Genomic DNA, 26640 nt, shown 5'->3' on the forward strand with positions numbered 1-26640 from the left:
CTTATTTTGATGTTTTATAGTCAGTATTTTGTTCGTGTTGGTGTGGTGAAAAATTCTGTGTTTCACTCGGTGGCATAGTTTGTTTAACCTTCGTGCCTTGATACCCTCGCAACGCTCAAGATTCCACTTTTTGAACCACTCGCTACGCTCGCGGTTCAATATTGGAATCTTTCCCTTGCTCAGGTATCAATATTGGCACGTGCGGTTAAACAACTACTTTGCCCTCTTGTAGAACAAATAACTATTGTCACACGGTATGGTAGTTACTTATAGAATTTGATAGTCATTTAGAAGATGATAATCATTACCTAGGTATTTAAAAAAAAGAGAGCCAGTTGTATCACGATGGAATGTCCGTCAGCTGTATTTCATTGGACCAATATTAATTAATAGGTATTAATTATTCCTACATACAGTGCCGGCCCGTGCACTCGATCAGGGTAGAGTGAGTTTGTGTTTGGGCGCCCTTGGCAGGGATAAAATCGCGAGCGTAGCGAGTGCGAATTTTTTTTTCATATTTAGTAATGCCATAATGTGAAGATTAGCGGAATACAAAATTTACGGATTTCATCACACAGAGTAAGAAAGGGACAAAGGGTTAAACAGTCTCAGCCGCACCCTATATGTATGCCGCATGTATAAATGCGAGGGGCTGAATGTGGATATCATGTACATTAAATAACAAACAAAATAGAGTACTATAGTGACCAAGTCGGGAAAGCAGACGAAATGAAAACGCGAGTGTCGCGAGCACGCAATTTTTTCTAAGTAGATAGCTAAAAGATAACTGGTATGAATAGTAAGCGCGAGCGAAGCGAGCGCGAAATTTTTTCTTATTGAAGAAATTTATTAAGACTCAACCCGCTAGACGAGCTTCCAAGCTTTTATCTCCCGCAGAGCTGCGGTCTTTGGCATATTTTAGGGTATTTTGACTTCACAGGGCGCTTATGTTCCCGACTTTTAGGCCTTATATTTCGCCATCAGAGTTATAGTTTAATTTATTATTTCATACTAAGAGATAATTAAGACACTTACTGCGGACTCGATCGTCACCGTCGGGATGCCCATTTCGGTATTTTGCCACTAAGTGCCCTCCGGGATCCTGGTGCTTTAAAGTTCGCTCATCATCTCCTGTGACTCGTACAAAATTGCGCCTATCTGAGACGTTTTGCGCCTTTGGCTTTATGAGGAACTCCGCTTTAGACTGTCAGATAGACTCATATTTTTGCATTTGGATAGCGACGTAACTCTGTCGTTCGACCGCGCAACAAAGTGGTTCCTCCTTTTACGGCGCCCTAGCAATAGCGCCCTTATGAATTTTGGTATATTATGTTGGCATTGTGGTGCAACTTTCCACTTAATCTAAATTACAAATCTAGATTTTCAATAGGTGGCTGAATTCATTCAAGACCATTCTCCTCTCGCCATTTTGTGATATGTGCGCGCCCACGCAATGTATATTTTTTTGTATGGATTTTTCCACATTCTCGATTTTGGCGCCCCCCTACCATGTGGCGTCTAGAGCGGCCGCTCCACTCGCTCTATCCTTAATCCGGCCCTGCCTACATAACCTGTACAACTTGTACTCGTAAATGCTCCATCAGCTCCATTACTAAATCTGAGCCAACATCCCAATCCAATACCCTTCAGATGATCTGCGCGTCATCCTGGCACGCAATCAACGCATTCTGTGAAACTGAAACGTCGTCGTGGAATATTTGCTAACAGGAAAATCTTCTGTACATAGACAATAATAACTAAGGACAGGTAAATGGACCTATAATGGTAGGTACATCAACAAGTGCAGTAGTGATTGAATACATCAAACTTCGAAGAGCTTGGATGGAAAATAAAGTTATTATCTATGATCAACATACATGGTGACATGGTGGATATTTTTTTTCCCGATGTGAAAAAGAAATATGGAAGAGCTAAAGCAGCAAATGGAAGCGCAAATGGCGCTGATACAGCAGTTACAAACCCAACTCGCGGCACAAACTTCTGCATCATCAGCATCAAGCCAAACAATAAGTTTCCTGCCCGGCATGACCACGCCGCCGCCACAACCTTTCACCTTTAAAGCTACCGACTGGGAAAATTGGATCATCCGTTTTGAACAATATCGTGAAACAACTCGTTTGAAGATGCTACCAAGCGAAACACAGGTAAACTCATTACTATACATCATGGGTGCTCAAGCCAATAACGTCATCACTTCGATGAAACTGAGCGAAAGCGACATGAAATCTTACGATATCGTCAAAGCCAAATTTGAATCCTACTACTCAGCCCGAAAAACTAAAATGTATAGTAGAGCAAGATTCAACCAACGCATTCAAAATGAAAACGAATGTATAGACGACTTCATAACAGACTTACATAATATAGCAAAAAAATGTGAGTTTGGAACACTCGAAGAGGAACTTATACGCGATCGTATCGTCGCCGGCATGAGGGACACGGAACTCTCGAAGGCTCTTCAAAACCTTGAAGAAGAACCAAAGCTGGAAACTGTAATCAACAGAGTCAGACATGCGGAGATCGTAGAAGCCAATAGAGCTACACTTAACCCAACAACACAGACCCCAGAAGTAAATTTCATTAATAAAAGGGTGAGTGCTAAAAAGCCTATAAAACAAACGGGAACCTCCGAATCCTGCAGAAAATGTGGACGAACACCGAAGCACAAATTCGCTGACTGCGAAGCTGCTAATTCGACCTGCAAAGGCTGTGGACTAAAGGGACACTGGCTGGTTGTATGCAAAAAGAATAAAGAAGGCAAGAAGGAATATAAAACTGTCAACGAAGTAACAGAAGAAGATTTTTTCTTTGGAAGCATAGAAACTTCAGAAAAGATTATCGATTCAGTAAATTCTGCACCACGAGCAGCCCGCTCCAAACCCAAATATGCCACTATATTTGTAAATAGCCAAAAAGTAAAATTTAAAGTTGATACAGGAGCATCAGAGACCGTCATAAGTCCTGAACTGCGCATTAAGCTACAACTGCCTCAGCCAATTGTAATAGAGGAAAAATTGTTAGGCCCTTGCAAAATAACACTCCCCTCAAGAGGTGTATGCCGCAACATTAAATTGACATGGCAGGGCAAAAGTATGCTCACAGATGTGTATGTGCTTGCCGACCAACACACACCATTACTAGGTCTTACAGAGTGTGACAATTTTGGCATTGTGAAATGGCATTCTAAAATCGAAATTATGCAAATATCCAACCAGATACTACCTGAAGAGGAATTCCAAGAACTCTTTACTGGACTAGGTGTCATGAAAGGCCAATACTGCATAAAATTGAAAGAAAACGCCAAACCATATGCTGTTACTACTCCACGGCATATCTCCATACCAATAAGACCAAAAGTAGAAAAAGCACTGCAAAACCTTCAAGACATAGGAGTAATCGAACCTATAACTCATCCAACAGAATGGTGCGCTCCAATGGTACCTGTCCCGGACAAAAATGACAACACCAGTGTACGTGTTACAGTCGACTATACAGAACTGAATAAAAGCGTCATGAGGGAATACCATCCTTTGCCAACCGTGGAAGAGTGTCTTGCACAACTTGCTGGATCCAAATACTTTTCAAAAATAGATGCTGTAAAAAGTTACTTCCAAGTTGAACTTACTGAAGATTCTAAAGATCTAACTACTTTCATCACCCCCTTTGGAAGATATAGATTCAATAGAATGCCAATGGGCATGAATTCATCAAGTGAGATTTTTCAACGAAAAATGGCAACAATACTAGCAGGAATCAAAGGTTGTATAAATCATGTAGATGACACCTTAATATATGGGAAAACTGTACAAGAACATGATGAAAACCTCAAGCAAGTCCTTAAAGCCTTACAGAGAGGAGGAGTGACCTTAAACAAAAAAAAATGTATATTCAGAACTAACGAATGCACATTCCTGGGTTATAAAGTAACAAATAACGGAATACAACCCCTACAGGATAAAGTAAAAGCAATAAATAAACTTCCAATACCTGAAGACTTAACAGCATTAAGAAGCTTCATGGGAGCCGTAAATCAACATCTCAGATTCCTACCAAACATAGCAGATGTGACAAAACCTCTTCGTGACCTGCTAAAAAAGGATTCCTCGAGAGAATGGAATGCAGAACACACTAAGGCATTTCAAGAAATCAAAAAGTTGTTAACTACAGCCCCTCAGTTAGCACACTATGACCCAAATTTAGAAACCAGAGTCTCGGCAGATGCATCACAATATGGAATGGGTGCAGTGATTGAACAAAAACATGGAGATGTTTGGAAACCAGTTCACTTTTGGTCATCCGCATTCACACCTACTCAGCAGAGGTATGCAATGATTGAAAAGGAGGCATGTGCAACAACTATGGCATGCGAACGCTTCAAACTCTACCTACAAGGTTTACCAACATTCACTCTGAGATCTGACCACAAACCCCTACTTGCCATATTAGGATCAAAACCTATAGCAGACCTGCCTACAAGACTTCAAAGGTTCAGAATGAGAATGACTCCATTCAACTATAAAATAGAACATGTCCCAGGAAAATACATGTACACAGCTGATATGCTATCTAGAGCCCCACTTCCAACTGAAGAAGAAGACAAAGACATCCTTGAGAGAAGTGATAAGCTTGACGAGACAACATTCCTGAGCATTCACAAAGAATTGCCTTTCTCTGATGATCGTCTTAAAAAAATAAAAGAAGCTCAACAAGAAGATGAAATATGCAAGAAACTATATACATATATAATGCATGGATGGCCTAATTATAAAAATATTGAAGAAGAAATAAAGCCATTTTGGAAACATAAAGAAGACCTTGTTCTGACCAATAAATTAATTACATGTGGATTAAAAATATACATACCTACAACACTAAGAGAAACTATAATTGAAAAGCTCCACACTGGACACGTCACTGCTATCAAGAGCCAAATGCGAGCCAAACAAGCAGTATGGTGGCCTACATGGGAACATGACATCACCCTATGGTCAAACAAATGTGAGTTCTGTGCTAAAATGACCACACAAAGGCCCGAACCTCTCATACCAGGAGATGTACCTAAATACCCATTTGAAATAATAGCAGCTGATTTATGTACTTACAAAGGAAAAGAATACCTTGTCGTAAGGGATGTACTGTCAAACTACCCTGAAATAGTATCACTAACATCTACTACTTCTATGGCAATAATCAACCACCTAAAGTGCATTATGGCCAGACATGGTATACCCCGCATCTTAAGATCTGACAATGGCCCTCAATTTGCTTCAAAACAATTCAAGCAATTTGCAAGAGACTGGGAATTTACACATACCACCTCTAGCCCTCATTTTCCCCAGAGCAACGGAGCCGCGGAAATAGGAATAAAGATTTTTAAGACTATATTTGATAAAAATCCAGAAGATCCTCTACTTGGACTACTTCACTACAGGACAACACCCAATAAACTAGGAGTTGCTCCATCACAAATTGCTATGTCTAGACTTCTGAATACAAACATACCAACAACATCTTCAGCACTGAAACCAAAAACACAAGATATAGAGTACATAAGAGAACAATTACTGAAAAGAAGAGAAAAAGCTAAAGAAAACTATGACAGAAGGCATAGAGCCAAAGAACTACCTGAATTAGAAACTGGAAAAAGAGTATTCCTACCAAGTGAACAAATACATGGAACAGTCACTGGAAAAAGAGAAGAACCTCGAAGCTACAACATATTGACAGAAAAAGGAAGTGAAATGAGGAAAAATAGGAAAGCAATCATTGAACTACCTGATCAGACTAATGGTTTAAAGAAACAGAGCCCTACCCCTGCTCTCACACCATCTCTGCCATACTTGTCTTCATCACCAAGTCAAGAGCCCGTCATATGTATCATTCCAGAGGACTGCAATCAACCAAATACAATTACAGACCAAACAGAGACTATGAACCACTCGCCACCGACAGAAGAACAACGTCGAACATCATCACCTGTAATGAGACCAAAAACACCATCAGCGGAGATCTCAGTAAGCAGTCCCATACAAGAGCCCAACTCTGAAACTGTTTATGGATCACCACAATCAACTCCTGTCAATACCCCAGAGTCATCATCATATTTGTCACTCACAAGTTCAAAGACCTCACCAGAAAAGGAAATCATTACCACCAGATCGGGACGGCATGTAAAACCCACAAAAAAGTGTTTGTGTAAAGACTGTTAAGAAGTGATTTCCCTATTTAAGTTTTAATATTTCATTTAAAATTAAGAACATTAATAGTGTTGTGTACTCAGTGAATTTGTACTTAAATTAGTATACATCGTAAATAAGGAGAAGTGATTATTAGTGCAAAGTCAAACAGATAATTATTTCAAGACCTTTATTGTTATAAAATACAGAAATATCAATTTTGTTGATTAGCCTATTGTAAACTCTCGCCGCACTAAACTGCTCCTAGACTGAAATTGTTTGTAGATCATTTCTTATAGCATCACGTAACAGATTAATTAATGTCCTAATGTTTACGTGCTATGATTGTTAATTAGTAAAAAAATAAGTTGTTTACTACTTTATTTTAGGTTAGAATCTATTGATATGTCAGTGTCAATCATGATATGTAATGTCAACTAGTGATGTAACAGTCGTTTTCAATAACCGGTAACTAGTGATGTCTTGGAAAGGCGACGGAGCATTTTAAAAATGGTTGAGAAAAAAACAGGTATAGTAAGGTGATATCATTCAACTGGAGTCGTTAATAACTAGCTATGTACACTATACATACGTAGTTAACTACTTCAGTATAGGTGTACAGAGACATTGAATATGTAGACCTTCCTGAATCATTATAATATTCAAAAGCGAACCGCATGAAAACAAATAGACAGACGTGGCGGGGGACTTATAAGAGTTATATTATAAATTATAAGGTTTACTTAGTGACTGATTCGCTTCTTATATTACTACTAGTACTTTCGAAATATTATTATGAAGTATCAACCCTTCATTTGAAATATGTGTTAAATTTTATCATCCGAGACTGAGTAAAAGATATGACTTATACGTGTCGTGAAGCCTTAATGGCCCGTCACGCATGATGTATAAGTATTATCGATAACAATTTGTGCCGCTGTGGCCTTAGCTGTTAAGGTACAATTGTATACTGTAAGTAAATAAATAAATAAATTTACCTACAGGGTGGATAGCGACAAAGTGGTTTATCAATGTGTAGCAAAATTAGGTATCTACATATGTACCTACTCTATCTACCTGCCTACTATTTACAGACATGCCGACCGTAGCGGAGGTTATAGTTATTGATTGTTTTGTCAACTATTGTCATTATTCGTATAAAATGACATTAATTTAAAGTAAAATTGTGTGTGAGAGTGAATAAGGTTATTGTTGATTTGTTGTTCGTTGATAAACTCGTTTGGGTAAGTTAGAAAATTGTATTTAAAGATTTAAGGTCCATCAGGCAAAGTGAAGTCAAGTACTAATGAGGAATTTTCAGATAGAAAATTAAAAAAAGAGAATATAAGATCTTATAGAGATGGTGCCCTATGCGTGTGGTATGTCAAAAATAAAGATTTATTGATTGAACGACATATAAATATTACTTTTTCGGCTTTTACGTAAAGAAAGCGTATATTTGCTTTTGACATACATGTCACCTTTTGATCAATCCTTGAACGATAGTTTTTATTTTCTAATTTGCTGTCTGAAAATCCCTCAATAATAAACAATAAAAAAAAATAACGAAAAAATGGCTAGTAAGATAGCCGAAACACGAAGTTTTCCGAACTACATATACAGGATGTAAGTGACAGCGTTGCGAAAACTTTAACCATAGCTTCAGACCATCATCCTAAATATCGTACAGCAAGAACGTTTGTCGGAAATAAAAAAAAAAAAAATTGACTTCTCGTACAAAATCAGCGACCAATTTGAATATTTTGTATGAGAGGTCGGTTCTTGCTGTAGGTTGTTAAGGATGACGGTCTAAAGCCTTGGTTATAGTTTTCACTAGGGTGTCACTTACACCCTGTATTATATACTTATCAGACTAGGCGTGATTCGCGATTCTTTTTTCAGAAATATTACCTGTCGGTTACCGTAAGCTAAGGACTCACGCTATAACAAACAACATGTCACAAAAACGTCCATCTGGTTCTGAATTTCGTAAGAGAAAACGCGTTAGAGAGATGGAAGCAAAAAAAATGGAAAATACCTTACGAAAGTGGACAGTCACACAACAAGAAAACAGTCAGGAAGATGTGTCCAATGATGACGTTTTGGCCCTCACTGGTATGTCTGGAACTAAATCTGGAAACAATTTAAAGATAATATATAAAGAAAAAGAAGACAACCCAGTCAACCCATCCCAGCAAGACTTGACCTTACCCATCACCACCAGTCCAAGTTCTGAAATTCAAATTGAAAAAGCAGCTGCTACTGATAAGATCCAGTTAGACATAAACGATCCTGTTTCATGGTTACCATTAACTGATCACATTCGTTGTTTCCTTGTCGAGAAAGGTCCTGATCAAGGAAAAGTAAGTCAAAATATTTCTTCAACTGAAGACGCAGGACGAAAATTTAATATACATTGGTTTACAAAAAAAATGAGCAATGGCGAGATGGTACCCAGGTCTTGGTTGATTTACAGTAAAAAAAGAGATGCAATATTTTGTTTCCCATGTATACTTTTCGGTTCTTCCTCGACTAAGCAAATAATGCCGGCCCTGGCTGATGCACAAAAAGGATTTAATGATTGGCGTCATTTAAGTCCACGTATTCCTGAGCACGAAAACTCTACATTTCATAGAGAAAATTGTATTAAGTGGAAAATGCTTGAACAGAAAATAAAACGTAAGACCACAATAGATGCATCCTTACAAAAGGCTATTGATCAAGAAACAAATAAGTGGAGACATATTTTAAAAGTGTGTACCAACATACTTTTGTTTTGCGCGGAAAATAATTTACCGCTCAGAGGCTCTCATGAGCGTATTGGAGAATCAGGATCTGGAGTTTTCTTAAGTGCCGTCGATATGATTTCAAAATTCGACCCTGAACTTAGAGCGCATATTGAATCGCTTCATAAAGGAAATATTTCATATTTTACGCCTTATATTCAAAACGAGCTTATAGATATTCTTGCCTCTGAGGTCAAAAAACAAATTTTAGACGATGTTCGTGCGGCAAAATACTTTTCCATACTTTTTGATTGTACGCCAGACGTATCGCATAAAGAACAGATGTCACAAATATTGAGATTCGTAAAAGTATCCGAGCAGAAAGTTACAATCGAAGAACGGTTCATAGATTTCATCCAGTCTCATGAAAAAACGGGCGAGGGATTGTCGAAAGAGATTTTAGAGAAATTAGAAGTTGATGGATTGAATATTCAAGATCTTCGTGGCCAAGGCTACGACAATGGTAGTAATATGGCCGGTAAATATAACGGAGTCCAAGCCAAAATAAAACAAATTAATGAAAATGCTGATTATGTGCCGTGTGCAGCGCATTCTTTGAATTTATCTGGCGTACACGCTGCTAGTGTCACACCTGACATGATCACATTTTTGGATTAATCCAGAAAATATTTGTGTTTTTTTCGAGTTCAACGGTCAGATGGGAAACTTTAATGAAATACTTAAATATTTCTTTGAAAAAACACGCCGACACTAGATGGGCCTCTAAAGCTAGGGCTGTCAAAGCTTTGAACTCGCAAATACCCCAAATCTGGTGTGTGCTAAAGATTCAAACTACCAATGATTACAATGCTGAAACAATTTCTGCAGCTAAAAGCATAATGGACCAAATTAATTATAAATTCATATGTACTCTCCAAATTTGGGATAAAATTTTGGAATCTGTTGACAAAGTGAATGTAGCTCTACAGTCTAAAACTATGACTATCGACAAAGCTTCTGAATTAATAAAGGGATTAACAAACCAGATACAAAATATTCGCGAGACTATAGACATTGTTTTCGAAAAGGCAAAAAGATTTGTGAACAATGTGGCATTGAAGACAATTTTCCTGAAAAGCGACGAAAGCGAGTAAAAAGACACGATTTAATTGAAAGTTCAGACTCCGGCTACGACATTACTCAGCAACAAAGTTTCAAAATTCAGATAAATGAAGCAATAGATACAATCATTTCTGAATTAAAATGGCGATTCGAAAAACTACGCGACATACATAACTCTTTCGGTTTTTTGACCTTAAAACACATTACTACATATTCGGTTGAAGAACTAAAAAAATATGCAGCTGATTTGAGCATCAAATATTCTGCAGATATAAATGCGACAGAATTTTGGTCCGAAATAGAAACTTTGAAGAGTCAAGTTGAAGCGACTACATTATTTGATAATTGTGAATGTCAGTCAAGTATGGGTCTTCTCAAAGCTATAGTGGAACTGGATTTAAAGGAAATGTTTCCCAATATAGTAGTCGTTTTAAAGATATTTTTAACGATGCCAGTGACTGTAGCTTCTTGCGAGAGATCGTTCAGTAAGCTCAAATTAATAAAAACGTATCTGCGCTCGACGATGGGTCAAGAAAGATTGTCTGGCCTAGCAATTTTGTCGATTGAACGCGACATAGCACGGCTCCTGTCATATGAAAATGTAATAAAGGACTTCGCAATGAGAAAAGCGAGGAAAGTAAATCTTTAAGTAATCTTAAAGTAAGTACTCATTTCTGTATTTGAGCAACTATTTTTGAATAAACAATTTTTATCTTAAAGAAATATACTAAGTAGGTACTTACATACTTTGGTTAACAATAAATAGATAGATTTATTTGTATGCACATTTGTCAATTTTATTTTCAGAGCCTGGTTAGAGCATTTTTCAGGGGCGCAGTTTTGAAAGCTCGCACTGGGTGCATAAAAGGCTAGTTACGGCACTGCAGACATGTAGGTAAATACTTCGTAGGTTTTGCAAAGTTCTGTTATACCTATTATTATACTTAAATTAACTGCTAAAGGTGGGTGTGCAGTGTGCACCTGTAGCGCAACAGCGCAAGCGCACTCTTATTGCATGGCTGCATGCACTTTTCCTGTTCTCGCTGGACTTCCCCGGCCGCACAATGCGCAGCTAATCGGAAAGGGTAAACGAGGATGACTCAGCGGCTGAAATACACTACTACGAGGGCTTTGTACATTCCGCGTTGTATGTATTTTAATTTTACGACATTTTTTAAGAATTTTGTCTACGTTTCGCACTCGTACCGTAATATACTTTTCAGTACAGATGGTCGTTTTTTTACGCACTAGTTCGAGAAGTGGTTCATTATATGCCAGGTCGAAACTTCGGAGACTCATCTGTACTGAAAAACGTCGTACGATACACGTGCAAAAAGGAAATTCGTAACTCGTGTCGATTTAAAACACTCCCTTCGGTCGTGTTTTAATTTATCGCCACTCGATTCGAACTTCCTTTTTTACGCACTTGTATCGTAATGTACTATACTGTAAGTATTACAGGACATATAAAGCTACTTTACTGCATTAGTGCGCAAAATAGCACTTTACGTTCTTAGGTTGGGTAAGAGGTAATTTATCAAATTCCACACTTGTAAGGTAACATACTATTTAAAACTTTTTTACATATGACTACTATCCATCACAGAAAAATACCGGTGGTATGAAAAAACATGAAAGTAAACTACTTATTTTTTTTAAATTATAAATGGGCTTCCTCTTGACCACAGACTAGCCAAAGGCCATAGAATGAGATTTGCTGCTATTATCAATTATCATAGATAGGTATACCAGTCATTATACTCATAGTAAATGTATGTCCAGCAGTAGGTACGTACTTAGATAGGCATCTGGGCATTTTCAGAATTTGGGTCCCCCTAATTAGCGTAAGTCGTTAACAAAAATTAACTCGCTGTCAGTTTTGTGACTTTTGTGACGATAGTTAAGTATGAAATTTCAATAAAAATATTGTTTTTGTGTTAATTGACATAAATATTTAAGCGATAGGTAATCTATATTCAGAATGTGAGAAAAGTAATTTTTTAGACGGATTTTATGCTTAATTGTCGTCACAAAACTGACAGCGAGTTAATGTTTGTTAATAACTTACGCTAATTGGGGGGACCCAAATTGTGAAAATGCCCATCTATTAAATGCTTGCCGGATAAAGTGCAATAAAAGCTAAATAGGTACATAACATAGGGTATAAATAAAAAGCATGAAGTGAAAATAAAAATATACATATAGATGTTTCACAATAATTTAATGCAGTAACACATATTAACATGTATTAACAAGAAGACTCGCCGAACTCCGTTATTAAATTTATTACAAAATACGCAGATGTAGGAAATATGTAGTAAATACATAATAATTGATAAATTTAATAATGGATCAGACCCCAAATCAGTAAGCTCAATATGGTTTGTGTTGTGGGACCCATGGGCGGGTAGGGTACCCAGACCCACTACCAGCCCAGATGATAGGTCGTTAGACCCAGCAGCCTAGATAGGTCGTTGAAATCGAATTAGTGCAATAGTATACATTTTTATTTTATTGTTTTCCATGGCGTACATACGCATAGAAAAATAATTTCTTCGAACTCTGAATCAGACCTACTTAAATAGATATTCGTAGGCTAGGATCATCTCATCGGTGATCACTCATCAACATCATCACATATTAGGAGTAACTAATACAATAAATAAATAATTTAACAACGCAGTTTGTATCCAGAATTATTGAATTTTACAACCTCGCGCTCCGCATATCCTAAAGAATCTTCGCGATGTCCCTTGTGGTACGGCAAAGCAAGGCAACCCTCTCTTTTGAAAACACTGTCGTATTGTTTAGAGTTATTTATTAGGAAAAACAAAAATATGATTTATTTAATTAGAATTAAATTTCAAACGCCTCTCTTATAGTTGTTGGCTCAAATGCATGGAGACACGAGTCACACGAGACACTGTAGGTACCGTCAGTAAAAGACACCAAAACAAAACGACAGGTGATTGTCCAACCAATTTACTTTACTAAATAATAAAATATGTCTCAATTGTTCAGTAGTAGTAGATCGTGCAATTGAACTGTCGTTTTAGGTTCAGTCATATAAATATAAACCCAAGCTAAAGTATGGAGTTACAGTAGAATTCAGAATTATGTGTACATTTATTTATCTTAGCTCTTTGCAATAAGGTGAAAAAATGAACACATATGTATTTATGAACTCTACTGTAATTACAAGGTACATTCCGCCTTACAACACACACGCTCATTATCATCACAATAAAATTACCTAATATTTTGGCGCTAAGATAAATGTATTTACATTAAAGCATATATTAATCCTTAAAGGCAATAATATATTTTACAATTGTAATAAATACCGGCACTTACTAAAATGTAACACATAGGTAATTTAGAAAATAAGTAAGTACCTACCTAAATAACCCGTGGTACTATTTGTTCAGTACTGGTGGTCAGCATAGAAGTATTACCTTTCTGCGTGTATTAGGATGTTTAAAACCTACACAAATAAAGTATATCACAATTCTTGCCTTGCTCACTAATCTCACTTCCTCGAGCACCAACATTATTTATACCTAAAATATCATTCGCTTTGTAAAATAGACAAACGCGGGTGCAGCGAGAACGCCAGCCAAGCTCTATTGTGCTGACGATTGCGGAAGGATTGAACTAAAACAGCCAAGCAGATTTGCAAAGATGATGTGAGCATCAGTGTTCGTTCGGTTTGATGGTGGCGATGATATCCTCCTTGGGCTTGAAGAAGTGGTTCCTGAAGAGCGTGTAGGCCATGCCGGCGGTGAGCGCGCCGACGGCGGCGCCCTGCGCGATCACGCGGAACTGCATGAGGAACACGCTGGTGCTCATGGCGCCGCGCCGTTTGTACTGGTACGCGCCCGCGCCCACGGCCGCCGCCAGCCCGCCCAGACCTGACAACAACAACACTCATCTTTACAAAGATAAATAACTAATCTAAATACTATGGAGCCCTCGTTTTCATACAGGTATGTAGTAAATTCACTGCCGAGTAACAATTTCTGGTCCTATAGTAGTCGAGAGAACGTATCTTATCATTATCACACTAAGCCAGTTGCATTATTAACTACATTTGACAGACACATCATCGTCACGCAGCAGACGTCTATGGAACTTCCCAAACAATAAAATTTAACGAACGCTTTAACGGAGACAGACGGTTGGTGCAACCGGCCCGAAACGAAATGGTCCTATATGTATATGTATAAATAGCCTAAATAGGTTATGGCTAGCGAAATATGTTTGATAAATTTTATAGTTAAAATATTAAAATGAATGTAATTATGTACAGTTTTTTTGTTTAAAATTAAAGTCTAGATACATACCTAGCAGTAATGTTGGTAAATTACAACAAAAATGAAAAATTACTGTATCATAATTCATATCATAAAAAAATCCTTTTAATGGCAACATATTCGTACCAGTTATCGACAGAAAACCACTAAAAACGTTAATATAGCGTATAAAAAAATCTGAGTATACACCGTGTTTCTATTGAGTTCGGTTAACTTTAAGGCAAGATTCTTTAGGTAGGTAAAATACAATTATTTTCTCTAAGGAACTAGCGTTTAACTCTACGGTTATCGAGTCCTAATAAAAAAATAACTTAACTACTTAACATGTGTGTGACGACAACCTTTACCACTTTCTGATGTTATTTATTTTGACATGTGCCGTCAGACACTTGACAGTTAACTTCTATGTTATAATTTGTTATCATCTAGGTATCTCTATTCTTCATGAATATAATTAAGGCCCTCACACTAACTAATTTATAGGTATCCTAAGTTATGTTTATGTATGAAAACTACAAAAAGATTTCGAATTTAGCAAAAAGCGATATACCGGGTGGTTATTGTTAATGGATCTAACTGCGTGTCGAATTTAACGTTCACTATAATATATAGTAGGTAAGTACTTATATAAAACATCACATCACATTTGTTACGTTGTCCATCATGTGCCCGGAGTAAAAAAAATCATATCTCAATGCCATTGTCAACCGATAGTCACAGCTGACTAAGGTTAAGGTTATGTGAGGCAGACGTCAGCAGGTACCTATAGCTTATAGTCGAGGTACTTACCAATAACCATAAACGGAGATTCCTTTGATTTACGTGCCAATTTCTCACTTTGAGACTCTTCATGGTAGTCAAACGCAGGTTTACCTTGGGCCATTTTAATAATCTGAAAAGAAAACAGCACTAATGTAAGTAACACTAAAATTCTATAAAACGAAATGTTGTGAAATATTTATAGCACCAATACAATTCGGTACCAAAATGAATTGATATTTAATGGTTTACGCAATTAAAAATTACCTATAGGATTTAGATTGATAAAAGTGAAAAGTATTGTAATGTTAACAATGATATAGTGGCAAACGAGCGCCGTAGCTTCAACAACGCGAGTGAGACTGACTGACGGTGCGGTGCGGTGACGGATGCTAGTAGCGCCAGTGCCCGTGCAGACGGCAACGCGGCGGCGCGGCGCGGCGGCGGGGAGGGGAACCTCGATTAGCGGGTGACGTCAAGTCATCGTATGGAGGTACGTATGCGATGATGTGACTGGTGCCGTGAGGAAACTGCCGCTGCCAGCTGCGAGCGGGTATTTACCGCGAGCTAAGAATGTATCCTTCGTCTCCGCTTCATTAAATTCCTGAAAACGATTAATATACTTCTTATTATAGATCGTGTCCTTCATTCCCGAGGACGCGTGCGTTGATTCATACTCGTAATGCCAAGAATTAAAGGTTAGATTTGACAATTTGCGCGTCATTCTGAATGATACGAACTACATATATCGACACCGGAAATTTAAAATGTCGTAAGTCGTGTAAGTATTACACTGACTGCGGTTTTAAAATCTTGATACGACTCTTAATAACAAAGTTATCTAGGATGGTTAAAGTTTGTCGTAACTTCCTAAGTTTTACAAGGGGTGAAAATAATGTTTATCCGCACGTGCCTTATTGAACCGCGAGCGTAGCGAGGGTTTTAAGGCACGAAGGTTGCTACCGAGTGAAACACATACAAAATGTTCACCACACCAACACAAGGACCTACTATAGGTATATCAAAAACTAAAACATTGAACTAAGTAAATCAAATCCATCAATTCATTGGTCATGTATGATTCAATATTTGTATGAAATTACTTTGCACTCTTGTGGATAAAATACAACTTTGTCATCTGTTTTGGAAGAATCATGGGCCAATCATGGATGTCTTTTCTGTTAAAGTCGTGAAAAATATTATGTCCTAGTATAGTTTCGATCGAATATAGTTATAGGTTTTTACTTTTTACGTATCGTGGTGTTAAGGCCGTATGTCTTAGACATTTTCAAATACCAATGTTGTAAGACTAAGACACTACACGCAAAATTCGCAGCTCGTGTCGATTTCAAACACTACGTTCGTGTTTTAAGTTATCACTTATAACCACTCGTTTCGACTTTCTTATTTATCGCCCTTGTTCGGGTCGATGTTTAGTTTGTTATCCGGTGTACCTAATAGATGTCACTGTTACAGACGGAAACTAGATAACGGTTAATATTATGCAAGAAACTGTCAATATAAGAATAAAATGTTTGGTATCGTAGCAATGTGTTTAAACAAAGTGGTCCTTCGAACCGGATATGTATCGATCACGCACTATTATGGTTCTCCTGACCTGAAAAGTCGTTGTTTGACCCTTACGACATACGGAACATCCAGTGTCGACAATACTTAGGTTCATTACTGCTGATTATCAGTAGGTAAGCATTTTATCCTATTTTTTTTAAAGGACACACATAATAGTAGGCACATTGTAATTTCTCTTCTTTATTCTATACTTTTTAATCCAGCAACTCCCCGTTATCTCAAGGAGTGTTTCTCTTATCTTAATTCAATTAGATCCTCTCAAAATTTCCTTCTATCTGTGCCATCTTCATCTTCCAAATTTTATAATCGTTCATTTACTTTCCAAGCTATTCAACTGTGGAACTCTCTCCCTGTTGAGTTGAGTTAAGACGTTCTCAATCTATTGCCTCTTTTAAATCAAACCTTAAAGAATACTATCTTTCCCTTCCTTAGATTTTATGAATGACACTGTTGTTTGTTTCTTTATTAATATAAACCTTTTTATATGTGTATTTATGTGTGTATGTTTATGGTTATACTTATTTATGTATGTCTATTTGAATGAGTGTTTTGTGTTGTTTGGTTGTATTTAAATTCTACTTCTCATATTTCTTAGAGCCACCTACCATATATTCTGATTATATTAACTCCAGTGCCCAAAGGTTGTCTGGAAGAGATCGCTCTTAAGCGATAAGATCGCCTGTTGTTACCTCTGTTTAATTTGTTTTGGTTCTTGTGTATTACTTGTAAACTATGTGAGGTGTGCAATAAAGAGTATTGTATTGTATTGTGTATTAAGGGCGGAAAGTGAAGGATTACGAACTAGAGGCTGTTTGAATGGCTTTAATAACTCGAGTTTGTAATCCTTCAGCCGCCCGTGGAGGTTAATGCTTGCGGCGGCCGTTGGAACTAATTTGACTCCATACGATTATCCTCCTGGATCCTGGTACCCTCGTACGAGTACATAAGGTTTGAACTTTTACAAGAATAAAAAAAGTTCTAAATTCATAAGCATTTGCCAGGCATCCAGGATCAGGGGCGCCAGTCGTGCACAGCGAATACCTAATAAAAGACAGATAGAGATTAGGAAATTAGAGATGTATGTATGTACTTGCTGTTATTGTAAGTTTCTTATTTAGGGATTGGATTGCTTGGCGGGATGTTCTGCAGCAAAACTTCATTTAGCTTTCAATCTATAAACAATAAAGTTGTACGTAATTCCCATTTGGAAGGAGTATATAGCGAGTGTATTCCATACGGGCAAATATCTTAATAACGATTAGTATTGGACCAAAGGAGCCTAATTACATGTTTTGTTGAATAAATGAGATTTTTTTTTCATACATAATAATTGAACAGGCAATGTATGTCCACATCAATTAGCGTACCTACCTAAACGTCATTACATGGCGTTTATGTCATATCAAATTAAGTTGGACGGCGTACTTTGCTGCTTGGCCAGATTTCAAAAAAATATTACTCTTAATTAATAACAGTTTTAACAAAATGATTATCCTATACCATTCGTATGATCAGATAGTATAACCTGTATAACTGGATACATTATTCGCCCGTATGCAATCCACACGCTGTAGTTGAATCGCGTAAGGTGCTGGTAAGAATAAAAATCTAATATTATTAAACATTTCATATATTATTCCAGTAATAAAATAATAACTTACACAATAGGTACAACAGATCGCATGCGGGAACACTGGCCGGGAGCCGGATTAGCATAATGAAAGTGAGCTGTAACAAGGTTTGATTTTATTGTAAGAGTCGCACGGCCGGCGGCCTGGCTCGCACACGGCGATCAAATTGTATGGGTGATGATCTGCCTGCACCTGGCTCGGCTGCGCTTGCCCATATACTCAAGCTTGTCTTATACAATTATAACGGTCAAATAACCTATCCCGACGTATGATGATCTCTAACACACTGACAGTTCAGTTTTATATGGAGTAATTTACCCGTAAAATATTTTGTCGACATTTTGTTCATATAGGAACATCAAATTTTTTAATATGAAACGTCAAAGTGGGTACCAAAAAAATTTAAAAGCATAATTAATAGTTACTTGAAGGTACTATCATAGGAATATTTCGCCGTGATAGGTTTTTACAAAATGTGTCCAAGCAGGCACGCATGGTCGCGCGATAAATGATAAACCATCTGGTCGTCCAGGCACTATTCGTAAGTGTGATAGGGACGGCCAGATATTTTATCATTTATCGCGCGACCATAGGTACTTACCTGCCTAGTCAATATAATTTTATTAGCGCCTTTTAGCAAAAATCCCAACAAGTTATATAAACTTAAGAATCTTTTAGCAACAAGCGCGTATAAAAGTAAATAATGTTTACTACACATATACCTTATTCATCCATCCCACATCGAGCATCGTATCATGCAGACTGCTATATTATTTTAGGGATGTCAAATCGTCAATCAATAGGCAATAATAAACTTATTTTAACAAAAACATTCTACTAAAATAGGTACTAATTGATACATTTTTGGTTTGAAAAATTTAATAACTGTCTAGAAGATTTTCAATCAATTCAAGGGCGGGTTCTCGTTTTGATGACTTCGCGTCAAGATAAAACACTCAGGTACTTTATTAGCAATACAAAGGGGCAACCAGTCTTGACGTGTCTGTTCATTACCTGTATTTCTCAGAAAATGTGATGTAAAATATTTTAAGAAACACTACCCATTTGTAAAAATACTTGTCATTATTATGAGTTTTTATGAAACTCCATTAAGTACTATGTGATGACGGGCTAAGGGAACGTACCCAAATTACGTGACACGGGGGGAGGGGGGTCGTCAAAAAACTACGCTTGGTCACAGAGGGGGATATTGGCCCAGCCGTGGCCAGCAGTGGGACGCATATATAGGCTGGTGATGATGATGCAGGTTATGGGATGAAAATCATTGTTTAAAGGCCATTGTAAAAATATTAAATTGACACACGAATATTTATTGCCAACTTTCTGCAAAAATCGATTAAAAACTTCATTTATAACGCAAAAAACGGCACAAACATGGTCACGTAGTTTGGGTATGTTCCCTAAGAATTTCACCATCCCCTTTCTTCCTTGGGGTGTTGTAGAAGCCGACTAGGTGGGATATGGGACCGTTCAATTGTGGTGTGGGCGATGAGCTAGCATCCTCTCACTGCGATATCCCTTTTTCGTTTTATTTCAATCTATCAATTGCTAAGAGTGGCACTGACACTTCCGCAGTTTCATGTGCTCTGCTTTCCCCTACAATATTTACAACCTGACGTTATGTTATGTATGTCCATTGATGTGGGCGAGTATGTAAACTTCAATACGTTGTTATGTTTATGAGGGCAATAATTAAATTAAGGCTCTTAACAATAGATCTGAATGGGCAGAACATCAGTAACTTAGTTGCATATCATGCACATACTGTTCTTATACATACTACGGATAAACTAAACCTGAGTCCTAAATCGATATTTTCCTTTATAATTTGTATGTCCATCAGTATTCTCAAGAGTGGTTACCTGTTACTTTTTGATATTTATCTCTATGGGTATTTAGATTTCCTATTTTAAGGTCCCATAGGTCACGCACTATACATCTTTGGGGTTCACCGTAGGGAATGCAAATAATCGGTTAAAACCGTTTCCAGTAAGCCTAGCACACGATTGGCGCGACAGTATCTCGCCCGAGTGATACACTTCGTCTTGCTAATTACTATTGTATTAATCATTAGAGGGAGGGACGTGTAGTCTATAATGCAGGTTCGGCCTATTAGCGGGTAGCGGCCGGTAGCTAATATACATTAAACAAAAAAATAAGAAGTCTCACATTATCACAAAGTTTCATCCTTGTTAATAAGAGGAAGGTCTAGCGACTCTGGCCTCTTAAGCTATTATATTGTGTTTTTTTAGGTAGGTAGGGTATTTGTGCGTCAACCATACGTGCCTTGCCTCTAGCTTGTGTGGCGTACATCAGTACCTCGAACGTACCGGACGTTCAAGGTCCGTTCAGTACCGGCGCGGGCACAGCAAGCAGGTTCTAGTTAGTGGTTTTAATGTTTTCTGCATTTAATCGGGAGGATTGGGTCGTATAATATATAAATAGAGAATATTGACATCATTTCAGATAAAGTGAGAAAATACCATTATCAATGGCTGTACAATGTGTTAGTATTTGAATTAACCTAAAATATACTTAAAAGATTGAGCTAAATATAAAATTAAGATTTCATTTTGTATCAAATTGTCATTATAAATCTATAAGAGAATAAATAACTAATATTCGTAAATTAGTAATGCCAAAGAATGAAAGAATATGCAGAAATAAATAGGGTTATAGTGTCTTTACATAACGTTTACAGTGTCACGATAAGAGTAGGAAATAATCATTTAATTGACGTGAAAATATGGAGCAGGTCAAGTTTTTTTTCTTTTATGTTTTTGTGTAAGAATATGGTAAGTAATATGTACTTCTACCTACAGAGGATGTGGTGTTCCGGATATAACTGGCCACCGAGTCAAGCTTTGCAAATCCTTGTACCATATTTCAGCAAAATAAAGTTATTTGTATTTGTGATATTTGGTAGCGGTATAAGTAAATCCCTAGGATTTTTAGAACTCATCAGACTACGATATCTTGTCTAGTGCTCAAAATAAACTCGATACGAGAGACAAATAGTTCACGAACTTGTTCAGTGTTCACGTTAGGTTAACAGCCTTCGCTGCAAGGTGAGGAAATAGATAACGTCAAATGAACCGTCATACTATAGTAGAGCGTATGCCACCGAATATGTAGAGGGTATGCCATTAATAGTGTGTGCAGGGAGCGTGCCCCAGCAGAGTGGGTAAACCTGCCGCCTCGGAGTCGCACGAGCGGCGCGCGTCACTGGTAGTGCGGCGGCGCGCTGGAGGAGACCTTCTCGAGCTTCTCGAAGTGCTTGCGCGCGTTGCGGATGTTGATGAGCGTGGCCTCGGACGGGATGCGCGGGTCAGACATCTCCACCATCACGTACGTGTTGCTCGTGAAGCCGTCGATGAACGCCGCGAACACGCTGTTGCGGACCTGCCACACACACTCTTGCTTTCAATATTTATTTTAAAACAATGTAATGTCAAGTTTAGATACAAAATGAAGACGGTGAACCCTTATTTTTAACGCATTCACTGCCACCAACGCATATACGCGTTTTCCTTTCACCCAGTGCCTTCAACGCACAGACGCGTCCATAGTATGTAGTGACTTTCATCCAGTGCCTTCGACACATATGAGTTCTGCACTTTGATGTGTTCCTGTATGAATTAGTATAAACATTATGTGCGTTTGGGGCACACAGCAAAGTGTGGCACCTGGCGAATGGCCAGGAAAAGAGAAGGCAGTGAATGCGTTAAGCAGACGTGTTTCATCAAGTTAACAAAGTCAAACAAATCATGAAAAATATGGTTTCATTTTCAGAGGGAACTTGCCTGTACTTTAAATAAAGTATTTTATATCATGCACGAAAAGTATCATATAATTATACGAAAAACATAGATAGCAGTTCTTTTTCAATCCTAATTTCTATTTAATAAACCGGATTAATAAATCGTTCAAATTCGTTTTGATAGTTCTTAAAAAGCAACTGATTTGACTAAAGGCAAAGTAGCCTATTGTAATTTTAAATTGTCAACTGTAGGTATAGATCCACTACCAGGGTGTTTTTCAAAAAATCCCGAATATCGAATTTCACCAGATCTGGCAGGCAAGTATGGTCGCGCGATAAATGATAAAACTTACAAACAGTGCGATAGGCGGCCTGCCGGCGTATCATGCTTCCAATTTTATCACTTATCCATGTGGATAAAGTATCCGTTACGCTTTGGCAAATATGTCAGTGTGAGAGTGACAGATGTCTTATCCACGTGGATAAGTGATAAAATTGGAAGCAGAATACGCCGGCTGATGTTTTATCATTTATCGCGCGACCACGCTTTCCTGCCTGCCGGCGTATCATGCTTCTAATTTTATCACTTATCCACGTGGATAAGACATCTGTCACGCTTTAGCAAGTATGTCAGTGTGAGAGTGACAGATGTCTTATCCACGTGGATAAGTGATAAAATTGGAAGCATGGTACGCCGGCTGGACGTGTTTGAGAAGAGAAATTCTGAGAATAATGAGCCCAAACACGTCGAGATCTGGTGAAATTCGATATTCGGGATTTTTTTTTTAAAACAACCACCAGTGCTTGTTTAGAAACCAATTTCATTTGATTACGAGTACATACAAAGTAGGTATGTAACTAAGCATACTAAGAATGATTAGGTCTACAGGCCAATTCGTAATAGATGGTAATAGCATGTTCCATGGAGGTACAGGCAGCATGGACGACCAAGGTGCTTTTACTTTTTTGAACATTTAGGTATGTTATGTCAGTATCGCATCGTGAGGAAACCGGACTAATACCAATAATGGCGCAATTTCATTAGTCGATAACTCGTTCGGTATATAGCATACGGGGAGTCCCCGCAGCGAGATAACAACCAATCAAAGTGGTGCAATTGAATTGGTCGTTAACTCGTTCGGTATGCAGCATACGGGGACACCCCGCACGCGAGATAACAACCAATCAAAGTTACTGTCCCCCCGTGTGTGTTGATCTCCCCGAATGCGGGCCCTGTGGCACGCGTTCCAGAACTCTCTCGTACCCCGCATGCGGGCCCTGTCGACTAATGAAATTGCGCCATAAGGCCTAGTTACCCTTTGGGCTGGAAGGTCAGCTGGCAGTCGCTTTTGTAAAACTAGTGGCTATGCCAAGTTGTCAAAGCGGACCCCAGGGTCTCACGAGCCGTGGTGTGGTGAATGCCGGGATAGCGCAAGGAGGATGTATAGGGTGTATACCTCCATGCTCTGGAACTGCGCGGCGAGCTTGGAGCAGGAGAGCTTGAACTGCTTGACGATGTTGGAGACCTTCTCGAAGCGGTGCGCGTCGCGGTGCGCGCGCCGCTGGCAGTGCGACACCACCAGGAACGTCGCGCGCTCGAAGAGCAGCACCTGACCAACACCACCACATGTACAATAAGTACTAATATTATATTTTTGCTCAACAATACATATAAATAAAAAACGTCCAAGTGCCAGTCGGACTCACTCACTTTCTTTCAAAATAGTTAAAATAATCTCATGTTACTAATAAATGTATAACCAAAGACATATATAACTCCCTATAGACAGAAAAAGTCTAAGAAAAAAACGTACCTCAGTACCATACAGAAAAAGGTATGGTGGCCTAGATGGCATTACACCTTTGGGGTACGCTCAGCTAGATGGCGCTAATATTAATATTTGACATTTTAACACATATCAAGCTAAGAATATGTGCCAAATTGTCAACTGAGGTTCAAAAGTTTTAAGCCTGTGCCAAAAGATGGCAGTCTATGCACTGTGATTACACATTTTACTTCGACAGTAACTCTCTATAATTCGATCCTCTTTGGTATAACTAACTCTACAGACTTGACTAGAAGTATAGGCACTTGAGCGTTATTGTATAGAGCGCCATCTCTCGGTGAATTGGCTAACGAATTTGCGCGACCTGTATGAGTTGGTTTTTCAGAGATAGTTCTTTATATTGTTATCCTAATTCAACAGGTTTTAATTCATTTGAAAGTAGATATTTTACGTTAATTCCATACTAATATTATAAATGGGAAAGTGTGTGTGTCTGTTTGTTTGTCCGTCTTTCACGGCAAAACGGAGAAGTTGAAGGGATGGAGAGCGACATTGACTACTTTTTGTCTCTTTCTAACGCGAGTGAAGCTGCGGGCAAAGGCTAGTCTCCTATAAAGTTAAAGGTTTGCCATACATTGTAAAGATAGTTAAATTGAAAGTTAAAAACAGAAAGGTTTTTTGTGAATTAAAAAACAGTTTCCAATATACAGATACGATTTTAGTTTTCCTGTAATACAGTGATTTGACACTTTCACAACCAAGAAGCTACCTGGTGGACACTCCTAAACTTTGCTCAGTTGCCGGAGAACCAGCTTCTCACCATACAAGCAGACGGTTATAAATTATGACCGGTTTCTGATGTAGGGCACTATTTTTTGTCTGGTAGTGAATGCGTTAAACTCTATTTTGTTAAGCACTATTTTGGTTTTTTTTTTCTCAAGCTGGATCTGTATTATAATATTACATATTACTTATTACAGAATTAGTTATAATTCTTGTCATTGAGTGACACATAGTTTTAAAATGAAAATGTTTCTGTTTGTATGGGAAAGTTAAATTGGACTGAGCTTACTGCAGATACGCAGGTGTTGCAGGTGTACGAATGAGAAATGGACTTACCTCGTCAGCATCCACAATTGAGGCAAACTGTTTCAATGACGACTCTAACGCTTTTACATTAGGTATAAGTTTATATACTATGCTTGACCAGGCCCTGGAACAAATATGAACATTAGAATCCACATAAATCAATGGGCACTTTCTAAAACTTGAAACAGTAGTTTAAAAAGTATATAAATATTACTTGTATAGTGTCTCATCCCATATACTGGTCCGGAAACAGGTACACTCTAAGGGTTTGGACAGTCGCTTCAGATCCTCTTCTCTCTCTTTAAATATTTCCTCCCTTGTTTCTTCCGGTATCAAGTCCATTTTGTGCACCAGGCAGAATATCCTAGCTTCTGGTGAGTTCTGGAATATTTACTGTGTATTGTGTTATTCATATTTAAGTTGCTTAGAGATAGAGATATTTATTTTGCTTCCAAGTACACAGAATAACAATTATAATGGTAACATGGACCCTAGTAGGGTATTGCAAAAACAGTTTCAAACTTAAAACTAGGTTACAGTATAATAGTTAAAATAAGAACTTAACGTTGTTTCAAATGTACATATTCTGCATTGCAAAGTACAGAAAGGTATTGGTATCTTATGATAAAACATGTTAACTTATTGGTAGTTATGGATACTTATGGGTAGTTGTTATTGGTAAAGTTACCTGAAGAATAGCTTCCAAGCAAGACTGATAATAATGCATGTCCTTTTCCATTTCTCTGCTCTCCACATCAAACACATATATAAGCACTTCAACATTTCGGAAAATGTTGTCCCTTTGGGAAGCGAAATAATTTTCCATGAAGGCTTCCTGTCCGCCGCAGTCCCACAGGTTGAGCACCAGGTTGCCGAGGAAGCGCACGTGAGAGTGCTCCACGTCGACTGAAACATTCAGGCACACTCTAAGCGTCAACACAAACCCTACGAGGACTTCACAACAAACTAGTAGCAACTAACTTGTAGCGCCCAGCCGTCGGGTGTCTCTGGCGATGTAGTTGGCGAAGATTATAGACCTCATACTTGTCTTCCCTGAGCCGCTCTTTCCCATTAACAGTACCTTAAAATAGAAAACGATCACTAGTTTAGACCAACAACTATTGTTCAATAATAATATGGGACCATCAATTAATATAAAGACGTACCTTTTTCTTCATGTTGACAAAGTTTGAACTACGACTAGGCCTTCAACTTTATAAAGATAGCGAGTTTTTAATCTGGAACACAGTTTAATACACCTTGTTAAGAGCATAAAACATCGAATATCATTTGATTATTGATCTGTCCTAGTATGAATTATTTACTTTAAACAATTTAATTAAAAATGTATAAAAAAATTACAAATAACAGTAGGCGTAAAAACACTGTTGGACAGTCGTCAACTCTCGTAAGTCACTTTATGTCATAGAACGCATAGACAAAGAAATATTTTTTTTAAACAAAAGGCCCGTCCAGACAACTTGTTATAATTGACAATTTGATCATATATTTGGAGTGAATCACATCATATTATATTATATTACTTATTATAAATATATTATGTTATCATCCGAGCGTTCGAATTTAAAAGAAATGCCCGATCGTTGGTCCTGACTGGTCTCAAAAGTCGAACGCGTACGGCAAA

At 37.9% G+C, this 26640-nt stretch overlaps 3 protein-coding genes across 4 annotated transcripts; 1 reads left to right on the plus strand and 2 right to left on the minus strand.

Moving 5' to 3' along the window:
* The first annotated feature begins 7314 nt into the window (after positions 1-7314).
* On the plus strand, positions 7315-9601 carry LOC125241842 (zinc finger MYM-type protein 1-like). The gene is made up of 2 exons (XM_048150504.1): positions 7315-7441; positions 8100-9601. The coding sequence occupies exon 2, from the start codon at positions 8153-8155 to the stop codon at positions 9599-9601; it is 1449 nt and encodes a 482-aa protein (XP_048006461.1). The 5' UTR covers positions 7315-7441; positions 8100-8152.
* Positions 9602-12249: 2648 nt separating this feature from the next.
* Positions 12250-15540, minus strand: LOC125241607 (HIG1 domain family member 1A, mitochondrial-like). Its single transcript, XM_048150168.1, has 3 exons — positions 15385-15540; positions 15148-15250; positions 12250-13956 (listed from the first exon to the last, which is right to left on the minus strand). Exons 2-3 carry the CDS (start codon positions 15239-15241, stop codon positions 13739-13741), a joined length of 312 nt encoding a protein of 103 aa, XP_048006125.1. The 5' UTR covers positions 15242-15250; positions 15385-15540; the 3' UTR covers positions 12250-13738.
* A 2781-nt stretch (positions 15541-18321) lies between these two features.
* LOC125241606 (ras-related GTP-binding protein A) lies at positions 18322-26414 on the minus strand. 2 transcript variants are annotated; one of them, XM_048150167.1, is made up of 8 exons: positions 26358-26414; positions 26162-26233; positions 25977-26076; positions 25684-25901; positions 25210-25376; positions 25026-25119; positions 23577-23729; positions 18322-21761 (listed from the first exon to the last, which is right to left on the minus strand). In XM_048150167.1, the coding sequence occupies exons 2-8, from the start codon at positions 26171-26173 to the stop codon at positions 21582-21584; spliced, it is 924 nt and encodes a 307-aa protein (XP_048006124.1). In that variant the 5' UTR covers positions 26174-26233; positions 26358-26414; the 3' UTR covers positions 18322-21581. The 2 variants fall into 2 exon arrangements, with proteins under 2 accessions (XP_048006124.1, XP_048006123.1); XM_048150166.1 differs by lacking the exon at positions 26358-26414 and having other exon boundaries at positions 26162-26344.
* Positions 26415-26640: the final 226 nt, after the last annotated feature.

The sequence above is a fragment of the Leguminivora glycinivorella genome, chromosome Z, assembly GCF_023078275.1.
Source record: "Leguminivora glycinivorella isolate SPB_JAAS2020 chromosome Z, LegGlyc_1.1, whole genome shotgun sequence".
Taxonomy (NCBI): domain Eukaryota; kingdom Metazoa; phylum Arthropoda; class Insecta; order Lepidoptera; family Tortricidae; genus Leguminivora; species Leguminivora glycinivorella.

Bases quoted from the DNA above. Each gene is read 5' to 3' on its own strand.
- LOC125241842 (XM_048150504.1), top strand. From the start codon at position 8,153: ATGTCACAAAAACGTCCATCTGGTTCTGAATTTCGTAAGAGAAAACGC.
- LOC125241607 (XM_048150168.1), bottom strand. From the start codon at position 15,241: ATGGCCCAAGGTAAACCTGCGTTTGACTACCATGAAGAGTCTCAAAGT. The intron at 13,957-15,147 runs GTAAGTACCTCG...TGTTGTTGTCAG, and splicing joins ATCTCCGTTTATGGTTATTG to GTCTGGGCGGGCTGGCGGCG.
- LOC125241606 (XM_048150167.1), bottom strand. The intron at 23,730-25,025 runs GTAAGTCCATTT...GGTGTTGGTCAG, and splicing joins CAATTGTGGATGCTGACGAG to GTGCTGCTCTTCGAGCGCGC. The intron at 21,762-23,576 runs GTATACACCCTA...TGTGTGTGGCAG, and splicing joins CGCAGTTCCAGAGCATGGAG to GTCCGCAACAGCGTGTTCGC.